This window comes from Nansenia antarctica (assembly GCF_963989245.1).
Source record: "Nansenia antarctica genome assembly, chromosome: 14".
Lineage (NCBI taxonomy): Eukaryota > Metazoa > Chordata > Actinopteri > Argentiniformes > Microstomatidae > Nansenia > Nansenia antarctica.
In genome coordinates this window covers 31,596,307-31,618,806 of record NC_137684.1, presented here as the reverse complement: position 1 = coordinate 31,618,806, position 22,500 = coordinate 31,596,307, and the positions used below count along the sequence as shown (strand labels likewise).

Genomic DNA, 22,500 nt, shown 5'->3' with positions numbered 1-22,500 from the left:
TCTCTCTCTCCTCAGACAGACAGTGACGTGTCTCTCTCTCCTCAGACAGACAGTGACGTGTCTCTCTTTCCTCAGACAGACAGTGACGTGTCTCTCTCTCCTCAGACAGACAGTGACGTGTCTCTCTCTCCTCAGACAGACAGTGACGTGTCTCTCTCTCCTCAGACAGACAGTGACGTGTCTCTCTCTCTCCTCAGACAGACAGTGACGTGTCTCTCTCTCCTCAGACAGACAGTGACGTGTCTCTCTCTCCTCAGACAGACAGTGACGTGTCTCTCTCTCCTCAGACAGACAGTGACGTGTCTCTCTCTCCTCAGACAGACAGTGACGTGTCTCTCTCTCCTCAGACAGACAGTGACGTGTCTCTCTCTCCTCAGACAGACAGTGACGTGTCTCTCTCTCCTCAGACAGACAGTGACGTGTCTCTCTCTCCTCAGACAGACAGTGACGTGTCTCTCTCTCTCCTCAGACAGACAGTGACGTGTCTCTCTCTCCTCAGACAGACAGTGACGTGTCTCTCTCTCCTCAGACAGACAGTGACGTGTCTCTCTCTCCTCAGACAGACAGTGACGTGTCTCTCTCTCCTCAGACAGACAGTGACGTGTCTCTCTCCCCTCAGACAGACAGTGACGTGTCTCTCTCTCTCCTCAGACAGACAGTGACGTGTCTCTCTCTCCTCAGACAGACAGTGACGTGTCTCTCTCTCCTCAGACAGACAGTGACGTGTCTCTCTCTCCTCAGACAGACAGTGACGTGACTCTCCTCAGACAGACAGTGACGTGTCTCTCCTCAGACAGACAGTGACGTGTCTCTCTCTCCTCAGACAGACAGTGACGTGTCTCTCTCTCTCCTCAGACAGACAGTGACGTGACTCTCTCTCCTCAGACAGACAGTGACGTGTCTCTCTCTCCTCAGACAGACAGTGACGTGTCTCTCTCTCTCAGACAGACAGTGACGTGTCTCTCTCTCCTCAGACAGACAGTGACGTGACTCTCCTCAGACAGACAGTGACGTGTCTCTCTCTCTCAGACAGACAGTGACGTGTCTCTCTCTCCTCAGACAGACAGTGACGTGACTCTCCTCAGACAGACAGTGACGTGTCTCTCTCTCCTCAGACAGACAGTGACGTGTCTCTCTCTCCTCAGACAGACAGTGACGTGACTCTCCTCAGACAGACAGTGACGTGTCTCTCTCTCCTCAGACAGACAGTGACGTGTCTCTCTCTCTCCTCAGACAGACAGTGACGTGTCTCTCTCTCCTCAGACAGACAGTGACGTGTCTCTCTCTCCTCAGACAGACAGTGACGTGTCTCTCTCTCCTCAGACAGACAGTGACGTGTCTCTCTCTCTCCTCAGACAGACAGTGACGTGTCTCTCTCTCCTCAGACAGACAGTGACGTGTCTCTCTCTCCTCAGACAGACAGTGACGTGTCTCTCTCTCCTCAGACAGACAGTGACGTGTCTCTCTCTCCTCAGACAGACAGTGACGTGTCTCTCTCTCCTCAGACAGACAGTGACGTGTCTCTCTCTCTCCTCAGACAGTGACGGTGAGGAGTCAGGCCCAGCAGTGCAGCAGCCACACCTCCACCCAGATGACGGGGATCGGCTGCTACGTCTCCAACACGCAGGACAAGCTGCTCCGCCCCGGGACATACGTCACTGCCGCCCAACACCACGGCAGGAGACTCAGAGCTGTACGTCTCTCTGTGTGTCTCTGTATGTCTCTCTGTCTCTGTATGTCTCTATGTCTCTGTATGTCTCTCTGTATGTCTCTCTGTATGTCTCTATGTCTCTGTATGTCTCTCTGTCTCTGTATGTCTCTCTGTCTCTCTGTATGTCTCTCTGTCTCTGTATGTCTCTATCTCTCTGTATGTCACTCTGTCTCTGTATGTCTCTCTGTCTCTGTGTGTCTCTCTGTCTCTGTATGTCTCTCTGTCTCTGTGTGTCTCTCTGTCTCTGTGTGTCTCTCTGTCTCTGTATGTCTCTCTGTCTCTGTATGTCTCTCTGTCTCTGTATGTCTCTCTGTATGTCTCTGTATGTCTCTCTGTATGTCTCTCTGTCTCTGTATGTCTCTCTGTGTGTCTCTCTGTCTCTGTGTGTCTCTCTGTCTCTGTATGTCTCTCTGTCTCTGTATGTCTCTCTGTCTCTGTATGTCTCTCTGTATGTCTCTGTATGTCTCTCTGTATGTCTCTCTGTCTCTGTATGTCTCTCTGTATGTCTCTCTGTCTCTGTATGTCTCTCTGTCTCTGTATGTCTCTGTATGTCTCTGTATGTCTCTCTGTATGTCTCTCTGTCTCTCTGTATGTCTCTCTGTCTCTCTGTATGTCTCTCTGTATGTCTCTCTGTCTCTGTATGTCTCTCTGTCTCTGTATGTCTCTGTATGTCTCTGTATGTCTCTGTATGTCTCTCTGTATGTCTCTGTATGTCTCTGTATGTCTCTGTATGTCTCTGTATGTCTCTCTGTATGTCTCTGTACGTCTCTCTGTCTCTCTGTATGTCTCTCTGTCTCTGTATGTCTTCAGGTTACATCTTAACTGCTCCTCCTGAGACATCTTCTGACCCTCACCACTACGTCTCCTAAAGACACCCGCTTTCCCCTCTACTGTGTCCCTAAGAACTTCTACTGCCCCCCTTGTACTGTTTCTCAGTTTCTCCAGTAATATAAAAAAAAAAAAAGTTTTAGTAGAAGGCGATAATAGGGAGAAGGTTTTTCCTTCTATCAGTGGCCCCGGGCCCGAGCTAGAGTACTCTTCCTGCAACGAATAGTGGACTGCTGATTCACATGCTTAGTATTCAAATGTATTGATTGTAAGTCTGGGCCTAGGACAGTCTAGGACACATCTAACCGCTGCTCATTTTTTGAGCCTTGATTGGTTACGAGTAGTTGACAGAGTGCAGCAGCTTGCACTGGGCCTGGTCTTCAAGATACGCTACACCACAAAGACACCCAAGTACCTGTCAACATACTTCCAAAAAGTGAACAACGTCCACACATACAACACCAGAGGAAGCTCCACGAACCACGTTCAACCGCGTTGCACCACAAACAAGGGGTTAAACTCGTTTGCAAACTATGCAGTAAAAATGTGGAACGCCCTTCCTATAATCTTAAAGGAGTGCAAAACACTGCCCACCTTCAAAACCACTCTCAAAAAACATTTACAGGAGGCTGCAATCCGTAACTGGACCCTCTAAATCAAAAATCAGATTAAAAGACCCGAACTACCCACTGTACATACTTTGTGTTTTGTCCCCCGCCCCCACCTGTGGTGTATGTCCCCACCTGTCCTACCCGCTGTACATACCTTATGTTTTGTTGTATTGTTCTTCCCATGATGGATGTGTGTTTATCTTGTAGATAGTAATAGTTATTTGTCTGTATTATCTTGTAGATAGTACTAGCTTTTTTGTCTGTCTTACATGTAACGATGAATTGAGAATCAAGGACCCCAATTGAAATAAGCCAGTGGCTTTCTTGGGTTTTTATCCTGTTAGTTGACCTTGTATGTAATATGTACTTTCATGTACCTACTTCTGCAAATCTTCTAATAAAGTTTTCAATCAATCAAAAAAAGTCGCTTTGGAATAAGGCGTCTGCTAAATGCCAAAAATGTAAAAGTAAATGTATGTCTCTGTATGTCTCTCTGTCTCTCAGTCTCTATGCCTCTATATGTCTCTATGTCTGTATGTCTCTGTGTGTCTCTGTGTGTCTCTGTGTGTCTCTGTATGCCTCTGTCTCTATGCCTTTATCTGTCTCTATATGTCTCTCTGTATTTCTCTCTGTGACAACCCAGTAAACAAAGAGTCCAAAAGACGTCCTCAGGGAAGCCGGAATCTGGGTTCAGATGACGTCTTTCTAGGATGTCCAGATGACGTCATCTGAACCCACATTCCGGCTTCCCTGAGGACGTCTTTTGGACTCTTTGTTTACTGGGTATGTATCTCCCCCCCGCCCCCCCCAGGTGGTCACCCTGCAGACGTACGTGCGCGGCTGGCAGGCCCGGCGTGTGACGCAGCAGCTGCGGGGGGACAGGGAGCTGCGGCTGGCCTGGCTGCAGCAGGAGGAGGGCAGGAGGAGGCAGGAGAAGGAGGCGCAGGGCAGGGAGGAGCACCGCCGCAGGATGAACCCCAAGAGGAAGGAGGACTTCGACCTGCTGTACCACGCCTTGGAGAGTAAGCTAGGCTAGGCTATCTAGGCCCCGCCCCCTCTGCTAGGCCCCGCCTCCCCCCTGCCAATATGACTTGGCCTGATTTTTTTTTTTATGTTGCTTTAATCCCTGTGTGTGTGTGTGTGTGTGTGTGTGTGTGTGTGTTAAACCCTCTGTGTGTGTGTGTGTGTGTGTGTTAAACCCTCTCTGTGTGTGTGTGTACCAGAGTGGAGGCAGGAGGAGGTGGAGAGGATAGACGCGTCTCTCTCTGGCGCTGAGAGGAAGGCGGCCCTGTGTGCGCTGCTGGAGCAGGAGACGCAGCTCATCTCCTCCATCGGACGCCACCGCCTCGCCTCCGGGGAGAGGAACCACGATAAGGCGGTGCAGGCCTTCCTCGACAAGGTCAGAGGTCACACAGCGACTCACGTTAGGCCGCATTCCATACGGGAGTCGTTCACCTCCTCTCTGCCCTCGTGTCCTTTCCTCGGTTGAAACAGAAGACTGAGAGACTGTCAGAATGTCAGGGTTGTCAGGGTTGTCTGGGCTCAGGTCCATCTCAGTTCAGGAAGTGACACATTCAGACTTTCAATTCTTAAAGGTTCCAGTGCGTAACATTCATGTTACATTCTATTAGGTGAAGGTAAAGATTCTCAGATTTTGTTGAAGGGGGTTTCTGTAGATCACATGATGAGCTAGTAGACTAAAAGGTCCTGGCTCCTCACACAGGCCTTGCTGTTGAACTCTACGTCCTAAAACGTTTGTTTGTTTAGAAGCCGTGTTTCACTTACCCAGTAGATTAGGGCAGACGAGACGGTGAATCACATTCATGAATTAGAATTATTTAGTGATCCTAAAAACAGTGTTTGTTATATCGAGTGTTTGTTATATCGAGTGGGCTCTTCAACACTAAAAACAATAATATATATTTCGTAAAACCTTTGTTGTAGTGCAACAACTACCATTGTGCAAACATAATCATAGAGTTGTTGCCATGGAAACCCTTAACCCTGAGACAAACAAGAGTGCCCTCCCAGTAAACAAAGAGTTCAAAAGACGTCCTCAGGGAAGCCGGAATGTGGGTTCAGATGACGTCTTTAGGACGTCTTATGGACTACAGAATAGTCTTGACGTACATAAGACGATTCTGTAGTCCTAAAGACGTCATCTGGACATCCTAGAAAGACGTCATCTGAACCCACATTCCGGCTTCCCTGAGGACGTCTTTTGGACTCTTTGTTTACTGGGATGTGTACAGAAACAATGTTGTGTTTGACCCCCCCCCCCTCTCAGTGCGCCGCCCCTAAGAGGTGGCGAGCGTTCGACGGTAAGACGACCCAGATGGACACCCAGTACACCATCAGAGCCAAGGAGCTGAGAGACCTGTACACCAGCATCACCCTGGGCTACCTCACTCAGGAGGAGAGGCTGGACGTGCTGCTCACTCTCAAACACACAGTCAAGGTGTGAACGCTCTCCCTCACACTCACACACACCCTCACCCTCACACTCAAACACACAGTCAAGGTGTGAACACTCACCCTCAGCCCAGCTTCAGAGAAGAGATATTTGTAGATAGATTGTGGGATATATTTTAATATTTAGTCAATATATACAGTAGGGTGACATTGTGCTCCACAAATGGACCTATCGCTAAGCCACGCCCCAAAATAGAAATTGTCCAATCATATCACAGCAAAAGTCACTACAGGCAGAAAACTCGGACAAACACCTCGCTAATATCTGATGGTGAAAAGCTTCTAGACTAAATATTCTTGTCATCTTTACATGTCTATTACTTACTTGTAAATCAGAAATTTGAACTCCCGCCATTGTAAGTCATGGAATGACTCCCGCCATTGTCAGTCACGGTCGGTCAGTCAGTCACTGTCAGTGAAGCGTTGTTTGTTTGTCCGAGTTTTCTAAGGGGGCGTGGCTTAGCGATACGTCTATTGTATACAAGCAAACAGCAAGCGTGTTGCATGGAGGTTTTCTTAGAGAATGTTTTTTTATCTCTCTATTACATTCTTTTTATTATTGTTTTTAGATCAGATTAGATTCACTTTATTGTCATTGACAGAGTACAGGTACAAAGACACGGAAAGAGTGCAGTAGTACATTGTGTAAAAGCCATACATGTATGGACAGTGCCTGGTGGGACAGTATACAGTATTACAGTGCCTGGTGGGACAGTATACAGTATTACAGTGCCTGGTGGGACAGTATACAGTATTACAGTGGGTATAAGTAAATGAATATAAAGTCAGTATACGTGCAATGAACATGTATATACAAAGTAAATTCCTGGTCAAAATGTTCCTGGTTTCATGTCATCACACACTTCATGGCTCAGAATGATCATGAAAGTCCATATTCATATACATGACATCATCATGTGACCTACGGTTAATCACGCTGCTGATCTGACAGGAGCACGACTGCAAGCTGACGCAGGACATGGTGGAGCTGATTGACAGGGAGACGGACCTGATGATGAGGGGGGTGAAGGAGGCCAACCTGGAGGGCCTGAGGAAGAGGATCGCCACGCTCTTCCTCCAGTACATCAAAACCCCCGCCTTCAACCCCGAGGCTGCCAAGCTGCTCACGGTACGCTGCCCACTGTGGCCTGCGGTGGTCCAGTGGTCTAGCGCCACGGTCTACAGTGCACACATATGCCCATGTCGGCATGGGTTGGAATCCGGCCCCCATGCCCTGCTGACATGCCCTCTCTCCCCTCTCCTCCTTACTTTCCTGTCTACCTTCACTGTCTCTATCCAATAAAATGAAAAATATGAGTGGGACTGCCCAAATTACCTTTAAAAAGGTACACTACCTACTGTACTCTGGCAGGTTCACTGTGTGTGTCTGACAGAGAGAGAGAGACAGGTTCACTGAGAGGGTTGGAGAAGCTTTGATCTTCTGTCCTTCAGTCCTGCACCAGTAGCTAACGCACCGCCATACGAGATCAAATAATGAAATCGCACATTTCAGAACCATGTGATTATTATAGAGCTGGAGTTCAGGGGAGGTTGAGGTAGTGCTGGTTGAGGAGGGGGGGGGGGTTGTTATGGTTAATTGAGCAGTCTCATGGCCTGGAGCAGTGTCTTGTCTTATACTCTCTTCTTATCTCAGTCTTAGGCCTGGAGCTGTGACTTCTCTGTCTCCTCTGTCTCTTAGTGTAAAACGCTCTGATCTCTCTGGGCTGGAGAAATGGAACTATGCTCAGATTCCTAAACAGAGCTGTGAACACCAGGACTGACCATCCATGAGGTCAACATGAAACCCTAGTTTTAACAATGTGTTGAAGCTATACTGTTTGTTTACATTTCCTTTTATTACAAACAGTGGAGTAAAAGGAGCTTCTTTTGGGTTGTGATGGGGAAACACAGCTCAGATCACGAGGCAGTTATATCCTTGAAGAATCAATGGTTCATTTAAAAGTAAAAAAATAAAAACGTACCAATCCCAGATTGCCCCTTTAAGATGTGAGTCTTAAGAGGATTCCCCCCTTACTGTTTAGGCCTGGACATCTAACCCTGATGTGCATGTACATAAAAAGTGTGTGTAACCTGTGAGGTTATCTGAGGTTATCTGTTCTAAACAAAACAAACTTGAATTGAAAACTTATAAGTACTTGAATAACCCTTTAACCTGCGCCTTTTAAATGTTCCCCTCCAATTTAATCTCAATAAAGGGGTCAAAAGGGGTCCATTGTTATGTGTAATGTACTGTCTTGTCTGTATTGTAAGATTGCATTGTTGTTTCTAACATATTTGTGGTAAATTGTTAAAATGTCCCTCTCCCAGGTCCCTCAGGACCCGGCCCAGCTGAGGAACAGCATGTTCTTCTGCCGCGGCTGCAGCCGCTACCTGCTGTCCTCCGCCTTCCCCCTGACGGCCAGGACCAGGGTGGTGGGTCAGTGCCGCAGCTGCGCTGAGCTGGACAACCAGGCCCGCCGCCGCCACGACCTCTCCCACTACAACACCATCCTGAAGACGCTCCGCGCCACGGAGGCCACGATCACCTACCTGCTGCAGGTACATAACCCTGACCCTCCTGACCCCTAACCCCTAACCCTCCTAACCCCTGACCCTCCTAACCCTCCTAACCCACACAGAGGCCAAGATCACCTACCTGCTGCAGGTAGATATACACAGAGGCAGACACAACGTTGATCCAGGGTTCCCACGGGTCCTTGAAATCCTTGAAAGTTTGTGAATTTGAGAAAAAGAAATCAAGGTCTTAAAAGTTTTTGAAAATAGACATGGGTCATTGAAAGTGCTTGAATTCCCCTCTCTCTCTCTCTCTCTCTCTCTCTAAAAAAAAAATCGATATATTCAAAACTGTTTTACTTAGCTCGTCAACTAGATCTGTCTCAAACTATGCCGTGTTGGGTCCTTGAATTTGAGGGAATTGAGTCTTGAAAGTCTTTGAAAGGTGCTTGAATGTGATGTTTCAGAAGGTGTGGGAACCCTGCTGAATGCGGACTAACAGCAGTGTGTGTGTGTGTGTGTGTGTGTGTGTGTGTGTGTGTGTGTGTGTGCGCGCGCGTGTGCGTGTGCGTGTGCGTGTGTGTATGTTACAGGTGCAGGACCTGCGGTACCTGGTGGAGGTGGTGTGGGGCGCCCAGTCGGCCCTGTCGGCCTGCAGGGACCTGCCTGACCTGGTGATGGCGCCCTGGGACCGGCTGGGCGGCTGGAGCCCCTGGAACTGCATCCTGCTGGGCAGGGACGAGGTGACGGCCCACCTGGAGGTGGAGGACGTAGACAAGGTGTGTTACTATACACACACACACACACACACACACACACACTATATACACCTGAAGGTGGAGGACGTAGACAAGGTGTGTTACTATACACACACACACACACACACACACACTATATACACACACTATATACACCTGAAGGTGGAGAACATAGAGAAGGTGGGACTATACACACACACACACACACACACACACACATGCACACTAAACGCTCACACACACAAACACACAATAGCAATGCTTAGCAATGGCATACCTCAAAGTAAACAATATTTGTTTATAGTAGCAATGGCCTACTACACCCACCACCGCCCCACCCAAAAAAAAGCACACACACACACACACATACACCACACACATTCAGCCCTGCACTGAGAAATATAGTTCCTACAAATGTTGTCATTTAGGACGTCTTATGGACTACAGAAGACGATTCTGACGATTCTGTAGTCCATAAGACGTCCTAAAGACGTCACCTGGACGTCCTAGAAAGACGTCATCTGAACCCACATCCCGGCTTCCCTGAGGACGTCTTTTGGACTCTTTGTTTACTGGGTCAGTTTCTCACCCTGCTCCCCCCCCTCTAACAGGCGTATGGCGTGACGTTCATCAGGAGCGTCAGACACAAACACACGCTGGCCAGGAACTACTTCTCCCAGATCCCCGTCATGGCCCAGTACATGCAGGACGTGGACTCGCGGCCCGTTGCCCAGGGCGACCTGCTGGTGGCCAAGCCCATCACCGTGGCGACGGCCAAGGTCCCTCAGACGACGACCCCTCAGACGACCCCTGGGACGACCACACAGTGAAGAACCACATCTCTTACGCTGTTACATGAGAGTAAAACGTTGTTGTTTTGTTCCTGTATTTCTCTGCTTAAATCTACTATATGCAATGATGTACCTGACCCTTAGTGGACAGAGAGAGGACTGTTGAGGAACAGTGTAATGGACCTATCGCTAAGACACGCCCCCTTTGAAAACTCGGACAAACAAACAACGCTTCACTGACAGTGACTGACTGACCGACCGTGACTGAATGACATGCAATGACTTACAATGGCGGGAGTTCAAATTTCTGATTCTAGACATGTTTTTTAAAGATGACAAGAATATTTAGTCTAGAAGCTTTTCACCATCAGATATTAGCGAGTTGTTTGTCAGAGTTTTCTGCCTGTAGTGACTTTTGCTGTGATATGATTGGACAATGTCTATTTTGGGGCGTGGCTTAGCGATAGGTCCGTTGAGTTCAAGTCCTGTGGACAGAGCAGGAAAGAGCAGCAGCTGTGTAGTTTAATTTGGTTGTTAAGTCGTGACGTGTTTCTGGGTCCAACGTTGGCTGAGGCGCTCTCTCGGAATGCCGCAGTGCTGTGTCCCTTGTTGTATGAATAGATCAGAGTCTAAAAAACGATTGAACTGTCATTCTACCGCTTTAGTACACTGGTACTCTGGTGCTGTAGTACACTGGTACTCTGGTGCTTTAGTACCCTGGTACTCTGGTGCTTTAGTACACTGGTACTCTGGTGCTTTAGTACACTGGTACTCTGGTGCTTTAGTACACTGGTACTCTGGTGCTTTAGTACACTGGTACTCTGGTGCTTTAGTACACTGGTACTCTGGTGCTTTAGTACACTGGTACTCTGGTGCTGTAGTACACTGGTACTCTGGTGCTGTAGTACACTGGTACTCTGGTGCTTTAGTACACTGGTACTCTGGTGCTTTAGTACACTGGTACTCTGGTGCTTTAGTACACTGGTACTCTGGTGCTTTAGTACACTGGTACTCTGGTGCTTTAGTACACTGGTACTCTGGTGCTTTAGTACACTGGTACTCTGGTGCTTTAGTACACTGGTACTCTGGTGCTTTAGTACACTGGTACTCTGGTGCTTTAGTACACTGGTACTCTGGTGCTTTAGTCCTCTCAGACCTGGGCATCTCTGGCACCGCACACTCCTGGTTTTCTTCCTACCTGGCGGGCCGCTCCTACCAGGTGACCTGGAGAGAATCGCTATCTTCTCCACGAACCCTCTCCACTGGAGTTCCCCAGGGTTCCGTCCTAGGGCCCCTACTCTTCTCCCTCTACACCAAGTCTCTTGGCTCGGTAATCTCTTCACATGGGCTCTCCTACCACAGCTACGCAGACGACACTCAACTCTTCCTGTCCTTCCCCCCGTCTGATGTACACGTGGCAACCCGTATCTCAGCATGTCTCGCTGACATTTCAACTTGGATGGCTGACCACCATCTCAAGCTCAATCTTAACAAGACTGAGCTCCTCTTCATCTCCGGGAAAGCCTGCCCTCTCCAAGACTTCTCCATCACAGTGGAGAACTCTACTGTAACCCCCTCCCTGACAGCCAAGAACCTTGGAGTGATCCTGGATAACCGACTATCCTGTGCGGAGAACATTGCAGCAACGGCTCGCTCCTGCAGATTCCTCCTCTACAACATCAGAAGGATACGACCATTCCTTACCAGAGAGGCAGCGCAACTCTTGATCCAGGCACTGGTCATCTCCCGCCTGGATTACTGCAATGCACTCCTGGCGGGGCTCCCCGCTTCAGCCATTAGACCTCTGCAGCTCATCCAGAATGCTGCTGCCCGGCTGGTATTCAACCTCCCCAAATACTCGCATGTCACCCCTCTCCTTCGCACCCTGCACTGGCTCCCGATAGCAGCTCGCATCAGATTCAAAACCCTGGTGCTTGCATACCAGGCAGCTAAAGGGACAGCCCCTGCCTACCTGAAGGAAATGGTAACCCTCCAAACCCCTGCCCGCTCACTCCGCTCCTCCACCTCGGCTGGCCGACTGGCCCCTCCTCCTCTACACAGCAGTCGGGCTGCCCGATCACGTCTCTTCACAACACTGGCTCCCCGCTGGTGGAATGAGCTCCCCACGGCTGTCAGAACGGCAGAGTCACTACCCATCTTCCGTCGTAGACTGAAGACCCATCTCTTCAGGTTACATCTTAACTGCTCCTCCTGAGACATCTTCTGACCCTCACCTCTACGTCTCCTAAAGACACCCGCTTTCCCCTCTACTGTGTCCCTAGAACTTCTATTGCCCCCCTTGTACTGTTTCTCAGTTTCTCCAGTAAAAAAAAAAAAGGTTTTAGTAGAAGGCGATAATAGGGAGAAGGTTTTTCCTTCTATCAGTGGCCCCCGGCCCGAGCTAGAGTACTCTTCCTGCAACGAATGGTGGACTGCTGATTCACATGCTTAGTATTCAAATGTATTGATTGTAAGTCGCTTTGGAATAAGGTGTTTGCTAAATGCCAAAAATGTAAATGTAAATGTAGTACACTGGTACTCTGGTGCTTTAGTACACTGGTACTCTGGTGCTTTAGTACACTGGTACTCTGGTGCTTTAGTACACTGGTACTCTGGTGCTTTAGTACACTGGTACTCTGGCGCTTTAGTACACTGGTACTCTGGTGCTTTAGTACACTGGTACTCTGGTGCTGTAGTACACTGGTACTCTGGTGCTTTAGTACACTGGTACTCTGGTGCTTTAGTACACTGGTACTCTGGTGCTTTAGTACACTGGTACTCTGGTGCTTTAGTACACTGGTACTCTGGTGCTTTAGTACACTGGTACTCTGGTGCTTTAGTACACTGGTACTCTGGTGCTGTAGTACACTGGTACTCTGGTGCTTTAGTACACTGGTACTCTGGTGCTGTAGTACACTGGTACTCTGGTGCTTTAGTACACTGGTACTCTGGTGCTTTAGTACACTGGTACTCTGGTGCTTTAGTACACTGGTACTCTGGTGCTTTAGTACACTGGTACTCTGGTGCTTTAGTACACTGGTACTCTGGTGCTTTAGTACACTGGTACTCTGGTGCTGTAGTACACTGGTACTCTGGTGCGGGGAATTTTTTTGGTATTATTATTTGGACCCGGAAATTGCTCAACGTCACGCGTGAGGTCAGACTTAACAACCGAATAGTGATCAGATGCTTTCTACAGGGTTCAACATTTAGAATGTTGACGCATTCTAAAGTTGGTTTAGAACGCTTCGCTTAAAAGCTGTAACAGCAGCGTTCCAAACATTGCATCTTTTGATCACCATAGACCTCTATGTTAAAATGTGCATTCTACGTGAATATATATTTAAGTGAATGAAGTATAATGAGTATTAACAAGTTTAATACAAGCAGCTTAAGTTCACCACTCTGCTATGAGTTGGAATGGGATGTTTCACATAAAAGCAGTAGGAGTTGTAGCAGTGGGAATAATATTAATAAAAACTAAATTAAGTATACCTTAAGTATATGTCCTCCAATCAGGGGAGGGGATGGTACAGGAGAAATTAAAAAATGAAATAAAAAAGGACAAGACATTATGCGAGCAGTACTCTGATAAGTAATACTCTGATAATTAATTGTCTTCCCATTTCAAAGCTGATTCTTATCCACAGACAGGACGGATGTTCGACCCTCCTGCTATAAAACATCATTTTGTCCTTAGATATTTTGCATCACCAATAGGCTTTCTAACATGGTCTAGCAGCCAGGCTCTGTCGTCATGGGTTACAGTAACAGCTTCTATTCATGTTTGCCTGGTTGGCATGGCTGCAGCCTCTGCAGAATGTGATACAATGGTAGATTCCCTCCAAATGTTCAGAGGTTCTGCCCTCATGTTATGAGCCTTACGTATATCAAATGCAAGTCCAGTTAATAAGCGTTGGTCATTTTTAGCTAAGAAAATAAAGTTCATACAGGAAGTTGACTTGGTGAGGTGACAAGTGACGTAACAAAATAAAGAAGACTCGACTAAACTTTCTCTGTCTATAGTCCTTGATTGCAGCAGTCTTGTCAACAAACAGATCAAAAATACATAAATAAATAAGAATACTACACCCCCCCCCCCAAGTTTGCTAACAGACTGTAGGTATTTAGTGAATGTAAAACTGTTGGTTATGATATGGAGTGGGTTCTTCATCGCTTACATTTGTCGTCCTCAATGTCAACAACTGGAAAACACATTTTTTCACAACAAGACTTGTTTGGCTCGATTGCGAGGTTTCACAACTCCCGACATGAGGACCTTTTCATGAAACGGTGTCACACATGGAACAAAGGTCTATCAACACCAAAACCACCTGAACAGTTTGTTCCCCATGGCAGTGAGCCTCACACACAAGCCCTCTGCCTCTCTCTGACTCTGGGACTCACACACAAGCCCTCTGCCTCTCTCTGACTCTGGGACTCACACACAAGCCCTCTGCCTCTCTCTGACTCTGGGACTCACACACACGCCCTCTGCCTCTCTCTGACTCTGGGACTCACACACAAGCCCTCTGCCTCTCTCTGACTCTGGGACTCACACACAAGCCCTCTGCCTCTCTCTGACTCTGGGACTCACACACACGCCCTCTGCCTCTCTCTGACTCTGGGACTCACACACAAGCCCTCTGCCTCTCTCTGACTCTGGGACTCACACACACGCCCTCTGCCTCTCTCTGACTCTGGGACTCACACACAAGCCCTCTGCCTCTCTGACTCTGGGCTTCACACACACGCCCTCTGCCTCTCTGACTCTGGGCCTCACACACACGCCCCCTGCCTCTCTCTGACTCTGGGACTCACACACACGCCCCCTGCCTCTCTCTGACTCTGGGCCTCACACACACGCCCTCTGCCTCTCTGACTCTGGGCCTCACACACACGCCCTCTGCCTCTCTGACTCTGGGACTCACACACACGCCCTCTGCCTCTCTCTGACTCTGGGACTCACACACACGCCCTCTGCCTCTCTCTGACTCTGGGACTCACACACACGCCCTCTGCCTCTCTGACTCTGGGACTTCCACCCAGGTCACATCAGAGAGACTCAACCCCCCCACGCATGCTCAGTGGCAAACCGACCCTAAAACAATAAACCTTTATGGCTGGTGGAGGGGATAGGATGGCTGGTGGAGGGGATAGGATGAATGAGACGTTGATGCCTGTGGTATGCAGCCGTCCACTCAGTGACAGGTTCCACTCAGGTGGAGGAGGTGAACAGGTAGACAGGAGGATGGTGGCGGGAGTGAAGAGGTTCCTGAGAGGGTTCTGGTTCTACCGCAGCCTCGTCATCATCATCTGCACCCCGCTGCTGCTGCTGCCCCTTCCTCTGATCATACAGACCAAGGTGAGTGAGGCCACGACACACACACACACACACACACTCACGCACACACACACACACACACACACACACACACACACACACACTCACACACACACCTCTGATCATACAGACCAAGGTGAGTGAGGCCACGACACACACACACACACGACACACACACACACACACACACACACACACACACACACACACTCACACACACACACACACACACACACACACACACACTCACACACACACACACACACACACACACATACACACACACACACACACACACTCTCCCTCTCGCACTAACAAACCACATACACACAAAGCAGAGGTTGAGAAATGTGTAGAAGACATTAAAGCTGCATGACACCATAATCACACATCCCTGCAGCTCTGACACACACACACACACACACACACACACACACACACACACACACACACTCACACACACACACACACACACACTCACACACACACACACACACACACACACACAGACAGAACCTGTAGTGATCCTGATGATGTGGATGAGAAAGCACTACTCCAGCACCATCAGGATCTGACTGTTCCCATAACAAACATGTCTTTTCTAAACTGATTTCACTCATAAAACATTTAGTATTGACGTCATGTGTTGTTAGAAACAACATACAAGAAAAACACAAAAATGTATATATATACTGTATAGCCTAAAGGACTGTAAATATCTGTAATTACTTTTACATTTAAATGTATTGGCAAGGAAAAGTAGAACAGAACTGTTGAAACATTCCCACAGCTTTCTCCACACCGTGTTTTAACTGGTGGATGTATTGATTTACTGTAATCTCTGCAGCACCTTATCATTTATGAACCTAGCTCGTTCATTGCAGTAATAATCATAATCACCACTCAGGAACAAGAACATTCCCCACAGAAGATTCCCAACCAAGGTGACACAGCAGTAACAAATATAAACGATATATTGTAAGCACATGTTAGGAACCTCTGCTAGATTAACCCTCGCTAGTAGACACACTGTCAACATGAATTATTACCTGAGAGATTAACACAGGTAAGTAAACAGGTACAGAGGAATCTCCCAGAATGCCTTGTGGCGTGTGTATGCCCCCCCCCCCTTCCTAGAGGTCTGCGCGGCCTGACATCTCGGCCCTATCCCAGCCCAAGCCCGTGGCATTCAGGCCCGGTCTGACCCGACCAGCTAAGCATTTACCCCAGCCCAGCCCGACCCGGGCCCAAGCCTATTTACACCCTGTGATGACACATGTCGCTCACACACACCCACCCACATACACACTCTCTCTCTCCCTTTCGCACACTGTGCACACACACACTGTGCACACACACACACACACACACAAACGACGGGACCTTTTCACCAGACTGTGTCACCACCGTGTCCTGTCCTTCCTCCTCCTCTCCTCTAGGTGGCAGAATGTGCGTTTGTGCTGCTGCTCATGGCCGTCTACTGGCTGACGGAGGTGCTGCCGCTGTCGGCCACGGCGCTGCTTCCTGCCATCCTCTTCCCTCTGTTCGGCATCATGAAGTCCTCTGAGGTGAGAGAGAACAGCCTCTCCTCTCTGTTACCTTACTGCTGAGGTCTAATGTCCTCTGAGGTGAAGGCTAATGTCCTCTGAGGTGAGAACAGCCTCTCCTCTCTGTTACCTCACTGCTGAAGGCTAATGTCCTCTGAGGTGAGAGAGAACAGCCTCTCATCTCTGTTACCTTCACGGTGAAGTCTGATGTCAAATAAGTTCCAGAAGAAACTTTGTGGGCTTGCAAAGTCTTCTTTTGGTAGTAGAACAAGTTTAAAGTTTAAAGTTTGTTAAAGTTTAAAGTGTTCTAGATGATAGATAGACAGATATACAGTAATTGCTGGGTAGAAATAGTTTTGACATTTTTGGCTTTTAGAAGACGCCTTTATCCATCAGGAGGAATTAAGGTTTTTCTTTTTTTTGTAGAGCTTTTGAGAAATGATAATGAAGACTATTGCAACTAATCACCTGTGATGAAGTGAAGGGCGCTTTGGTCCAAAGGTTTCAGGTAGAAGTGAAAATGCATGTTGGTAGATGATATTACCATAACCAAGCACTGGCCTGAGGGTTGACTGCAGAATCAGTGTGAAATTAGCATGCTAGCAGGTATAAAACAACATTAAAGCTATAGCTGACTAGTGAGCCTGCATCAACCTTAATGCTGTTCAAGTGCAAAAAGATTACATTTGTCTTCCCAGTTTAAGATACACATTAATCTGTGGCAGTCAGCACACAGAGAGGGGTGGAATGTCCGGAATGCAAGCGTTGGCAGTCCAGAATGTGCGTTGGCATGGCAATGGCGTTAGAAAGATATGATTACCACAACCGGACACTATTTGGCAGAGGGACACTATTTGCCATGACAACAGCAGCAGAGTCAGCAGTAGCTACAGCGATCCTAGAATACATCCCGTTCAGAAGTTATGATTATGAGATATCATAAAGATACCCAGCGTCTGCTGGGGTCAATGGGTCCCAGACTTCAGGCAGTTATTTCATGTGCCAAGGATCGTCCATCAACTATTGAAGATGCTAATGAATAATATGGACGTTTGATTAATCTGTCCCTTTATCACTTTTGGTGGCCTAAAACAGGGGGACGATGTCTAGTGTTGAGAGGCTCTACTGTAACCTCATAAACAGTCGTTGTTTGATTTCAAACTTTTGGAGTGTCTTCCGTGTGTATTTGTCAAACATTTAGTTAACAAGTTGAGATGTTGAGAGTGTCAGTATGAGGTGCATGAGGTTATTTGATCAAATGTGAAATCTAACAGCGAACTGATCAAATGCCTTGGCTTTGAGACTCTTCAACCCCCCCCCCCCCCCCCCCTCTCTCTCTCTCTCTCCTCCTCTTCCATCGCTCATCACCAGGTGGCTGCGGCGTACTTCAAAGACTTCCACCTGCTGCTGGTCGGGGTGATCTGCCTCGCCACGTCCATAGAGAAGTGGGGTCTCCACCGCAGGATCGCCCTGAGGCTGGTCACCCTGGTGGGGGTCAACCCCGGGTGGTGAGACGCTCTCTGCCTCTGTCTTTACATTTTACATGTTTGGCGTTTAGCAGACGTCTTATTCCAAAGCAACTTACAATCGATACATTTGACTAAGCAAGTGAATCATCAATCCACCAGTCGTAGCAGGAAGAGTAATCCAGCTCAGGCCAGGGACGATTGGCAGTCTCCGTGATAGAAGGAAAACTTTTTTTTAAATATATATATATATATAGACACTGGAGAACAGAGAAACAGTACAAGGGGGGCAGTAGAAGTCATAGGGGACACAGTAAGGGGAAAAGCGGGTAGTAGATGTCTCAGGAGGAGCAGTTAAGGTGAACCTGAAGAGATGGGTCTTCATGGCCTTTCATCTCAATCCAGTGAACCCAGTGTTCCTGCCCCTAACGAACCCTCGTCTAACGTCTGATGACAAGGTCCACCAGGCTAGTATCACAGTGTTCTATTAATAGCCCTTGTCAAATGATAACACTTTAATGCTTTGGCTACTTGATAAGTAAGGGGGGCGGCTCGGTCAATAGCCTTTGCAGCCTTTGTGTTGTACAATTCCACTCAGACATAACAGACATAAAGACAACACTGTTCTAGACGCTGATGCACTCGTGCCAGATGACAGACAGTGTGTTAATGTTAAGGACCTATCGCTAAGCCACGCCCCAAAATACAAAGTCTCCAATCATATCACAGCAAAAGTCACTACAGGCAGAAAACTCGGACAAACAACTCGCTAATATCTGATGGTGAAAAGCTTCTAGACTAAATATTCTTGTCATCTTTAAAAAACATGTCTATTACTTGCTTGTGAATCAGAAATTTGAACTTCCACCATTGTAAGTCATTGAATGTCATTCAGTCACGGTCGGTCAGTCACTGTCAGTGAAGCGTTGTTTGTTTGTCCGAGTTTTCAAAGGGGGCGTTTTTGGAAGCTCATTTGATGTTACTTCCTTCCTGACTTATTTGAGTGTTATGGCTGTTGGCGTCCAACATTAACAGATCATTACCGCCAAGGCAAGGTTATCTCAAAGTAAATTTGCTTAACCACCTGGGTTGAAAAGAAAGCGCTTGCTTAAGTCTATCTGGACTGCTAGATCCAGCACAGTTACATTTTTAAAAATTATTTCAAATATTATTTGAACAGTCTGGCACTCACTGACATCACGACACTGAACCCCAAATTGGTCCCAGTGAGCGGGCCGGCGCCTTGCATGGTAGCTTGCCGCCACCATTGGTGTGTGAATGTGTGTGTGAATGGGTGAATGAGAGGCCGTTGTAAAGCGCCTTGGAATAAGGCGCTATGTAAGTGTAGTCCATTTATGTCCTGCTGTAGGCTGATGTTGGGGTTCATGGCTGTGTGTAGGCTGATGTTGGGGTTCATGGCTGTATGTAGGCTGATGTTGGGGTTCATGGCTGTGTGATGTCCTCCAGGCTGATGTTGGGGTTCATGGCTGTATGTAGGCTGATGTTGGGGTGCATGGCTGTGTGTAGGCTGATGTTGGGGTTCATGGCTGTATGTAGGCTGATGTTGGGGTTCATGGCTGTGTGATGTCCTCCAGGCTGATGTTGGGGTTCATGGCCGGCTGCGCGTTCCTCTCCATGTGGGTCTCCAACACGTCTGCGGTCGCCATGGTGATGCCCATCGTGGAGGCGGTGGTCCAGCAGATCATGAGGTCGGAGGGCGAGGGGGAGCAGAGGGAGCGGGCGGCCAATCAGCTGGGAGAGGACAACCCTGGACTGGAGCTGGAGGGTGAGGCTTTAACGTCTATCCTGAGTCTGAAACCAAGTCTGAAATGTGGTGACAGTTAACACTAGAACAGTCGTGCCTTTTACCTACTAAAAGAGCCGCCTCGGGGGTCAAATGACCATAGTCTTTACAACGGGAAGCTGCTATTTACACACAACGACCACTAGACCACTAAACACTGCAAAATAGCTTCATACTAGCTTATCCTGATGTGATTTAGAAAATGTAAGGATACTGGGTGGTAGAACGCACATATCTAGGACAAGTCATGAAAGGAGGGTCCTGAAATTTGATAGAGTGCAAAGATAGAACATGTTTCTTTACTCACAGGGGTCAAATGACCCCTCACGGCTGTTCTAGTGTTAATGTCATGGTCTCATTTCAATGTCATGTCCCTGTTAATCGACTTGATACAATAACAACAACAATAATAATATTATTTATGATTTGAAACACTGATACGTTATTCCTCTTGTAGAAACTGAGAGGCAGATTGAGACAAGTGAAGAGAGGATCAGGTAAATCTTCTACTGTCTCATCAGTGTTGCTCACGTGTGTCACGTTCGGCAGGTTAGGTTAGTACATTACATTGTTGGCATTTAGCAGACGCCTTTACACAAAGCAACTTACAACAGATACATTTGTCTAAGTAAAGGAATCGTCTGTCCATCAGTCATCATAAGAAATAGTAATCTGTGCCAAAACCAGGGAACATTGGCAGTTACAATGCTGGAAGAACACAGCATTATTATGATTATTATTATGATAATGATGATGATGATTATTAATATTATATTAATTTATAGTAGATCAACTGTACAGGGTGGTAGTGGGGTTGAGGAGGTATTTAGGAGGAGCAGTTAAGAAGTAGCCTGAAGAGATCTAAGGTCTAAGGTCAATCTAAGGCAGGATACAGGTGACTAACCAGGTAGAGAGGGTGGAGGGAAGGATTAGCTGTCGAATGCAGCAGAGAGGTCCAGAAGAATGAGAACAGAGGAGGGATGAGGAGGAGGAGGGATGTAGCCTTAGAAGAATGGAGGGCCTCTGTGACAGCAAGGAGCCAGTCTGAGTAGAGCCCAGCCTTGAAGCTGGATTGGCAGGGTCAGGGAGGTTGTTCTGAAGGAGATATGAGGAGAATGTTGATTCGAGACTTTCGCGCTTTCCAGGGTTTTAGATAGAATACCGGGATATCTAAGATAGGATATCTAAAACCCTTGAAACCGCTGTTCCTCTCCAATCAACATGCTCACTGTCTCCTTCAGAACCACCTCTGTGACCCTCACCAATCCGGCTTCAAGGCTGGGCACTCTGCTCATACTCCGGTCTGCAGTTATGGACAGCAGATGTGTCAAGAGTTGGTTTGTTGAGAAGAGGATTGACTCTGTCTGTCTTAATGGAACGTATCTGGAACAGAGCCTGTGGATATAGAGGAAGTGATTAGTGATATGGAAAGGAAGGAGGCCTTGGATTGTAGAGAACAGTTTCCTCGGGTCAGAAGCAGAGGGTTGAATGTTGGAATGGTAGTAAGAAGCTTTAGCAGCTGATGCAGAGGAGGTGGTAGTAGTTGAGGAGGAGAGAGAGAGAGAGAAGGTTTCAGGTCTTCAGGGAGGCTGGTTTTTAGGTTTTTACTCCATTTCCTCTCAGCTCTCAGAGTCCTAATCTCCAGGCTTGCAGGGTTTCAGACAGCCCAGCGAGCGCGTGGACGTGACATCTCTCTCCTCTAAGAAGTGGCCGAGCTGACCTGGCGGACGATAGCCTGGCTTTATGGACCGGTGACTGGCAGGTCCAAAGTCCTCTCGTGACAGGGGGGTCACGGTCAGTTGAGCGTGGCAGACAGATTAGATTAGACGGGCTGTGAGAGGGGGTGAGGTGTCTCTGTGTCCTCCTGAGGGAAGAAATAACTTGAAGAAATAACAGGAATGGGGAGAATGTGATGTTGTGATATTAGCAGCTGTAGAGAAAACAGTACTTAGTTTGGCCTTCCTCAATAGACTCCACAAACAGATGCTTTCGTCTTGGTGTCAGGAGGCTGTGGCAGATGCTGTCGCTCTCCGTCTGAGTAGAAGTGCAGATTCTGTAACTGCTGATGATTAGCAGGGTTGTAGCCCCGCCCACCTAATGATTGACAGTTAACTGCCGGACAGTTTTCACTCACTCCAAATGTATTAAGACAATGTCAGAGAGAGGCCTTCAAGGCCACACACTGCAAACTGTGACAGCAGCTGGTGAAACCGACTCAAAAACTTTTATTCAGAAAAATGTGAATAAATGTCAACCTTCTTGAAAATCAACGACACACTCGTGAGTCGAGCCAACATATTGCAGTAGTGCAATGGATTGTTAGCAGGCTCGCAAAACAAGCTGTGTTAAAGACTAGCGAGTGTGTCATTTTTTTGTGTGATTTTCAACAACCTTGAAATTGATTTATTGACATTTTTCAGAATAAAAGTCTGGACACGGTCGGTTGTCGACTTGTTCCTGGTTTCATCAGCTGCTGTCACAACTGACAACAACAGGCGTCAAACAGACTTTGGCTTTCAACTGAAACTGGGTTCCAGAGGCTGAGGATGTTAAACAAGATTAAAATAACTGACTCAGGCTAGAGGCTAGACAGGCGTCACTCTCTCACTCCAGATGTATTAAGACAACGTCAGAGTGGAGCAGAGTGACTAAAA

At 47.7% G+C, this 22,500-nt stretch overlaps 2 protein-coding genes across 2 annotated transcripts in view; both read left to right on the top strand.

Moving 5' to 3' along the window:
* The window catches only part of iqub (IQ motif and ubiquitin domain containing), a gene marked incomplete at both ends in the record, with an annotated part of 14,621 nt that extends 4,897 nt beyond the window's left edge, over positions 1-9,724 (top strand). The window contains 8 exons of the mRNA XM_080544803.1: positions 1,538-1,693; positions 3,962-4,172; positions 4,374-4,549; positions 5,438-5,608; positions 6,575-6,751; positions 7,951-8,181; positions 8,730-8,915; positions 9,506-9,724. Of these exons, the coding sequence (XP_080400929.1) occupies positions 1,538-1,693; positions 3,962-4,172; positions 4,374-4,549; positions 5,438-5,608; positions 6,575-6,751; positions 7,951-8,181; positions 8,730-8,915; positions 9,506-9,724 (1,527 nt within the window). The remainder of the gene's footprint in view (positions 1-1,537; positions 1,694-3,961; positions 4,173-4,373; positions 4,550-5,437; positions 5,609-6,574; positions 6,752-7,950; positions 8,182-8,729; positions 8,916-9,505) is intronic.
* A 5,122-nt stretch (positions 9,725-14,846) lies between these two features.
* Positions 14,847-22,500, top strand: part of slc13a1 (solute carrier family 13 member 1) — a gene marked incomplete at both ends in the record, with an annotated part of 15,907 nt that continues 8,253 nt past the window's right edge. Inside the window, 5 exons of the mRNA XM_080544802.1 lie at positions 14,847-15,050; positions 16,469-16,597; positions 17,948-18,084; positions 19,638-19,828; positions 20,304-20,343. Coding sequence (XP_080400928.1) covers positions 14,847-15,050; positions 16,469-16,597; positions 17,948-18,084; positions 19,638-19,828; positions 20,304-20,343 — 701 coding nt within the window. The remainder of the gene's footprint in view (positions 15,051-16,468; positions 16,598-17,947; positions 18,085-19,637; positions 19,829-20,303; positions 20,344-22,500) is intronic.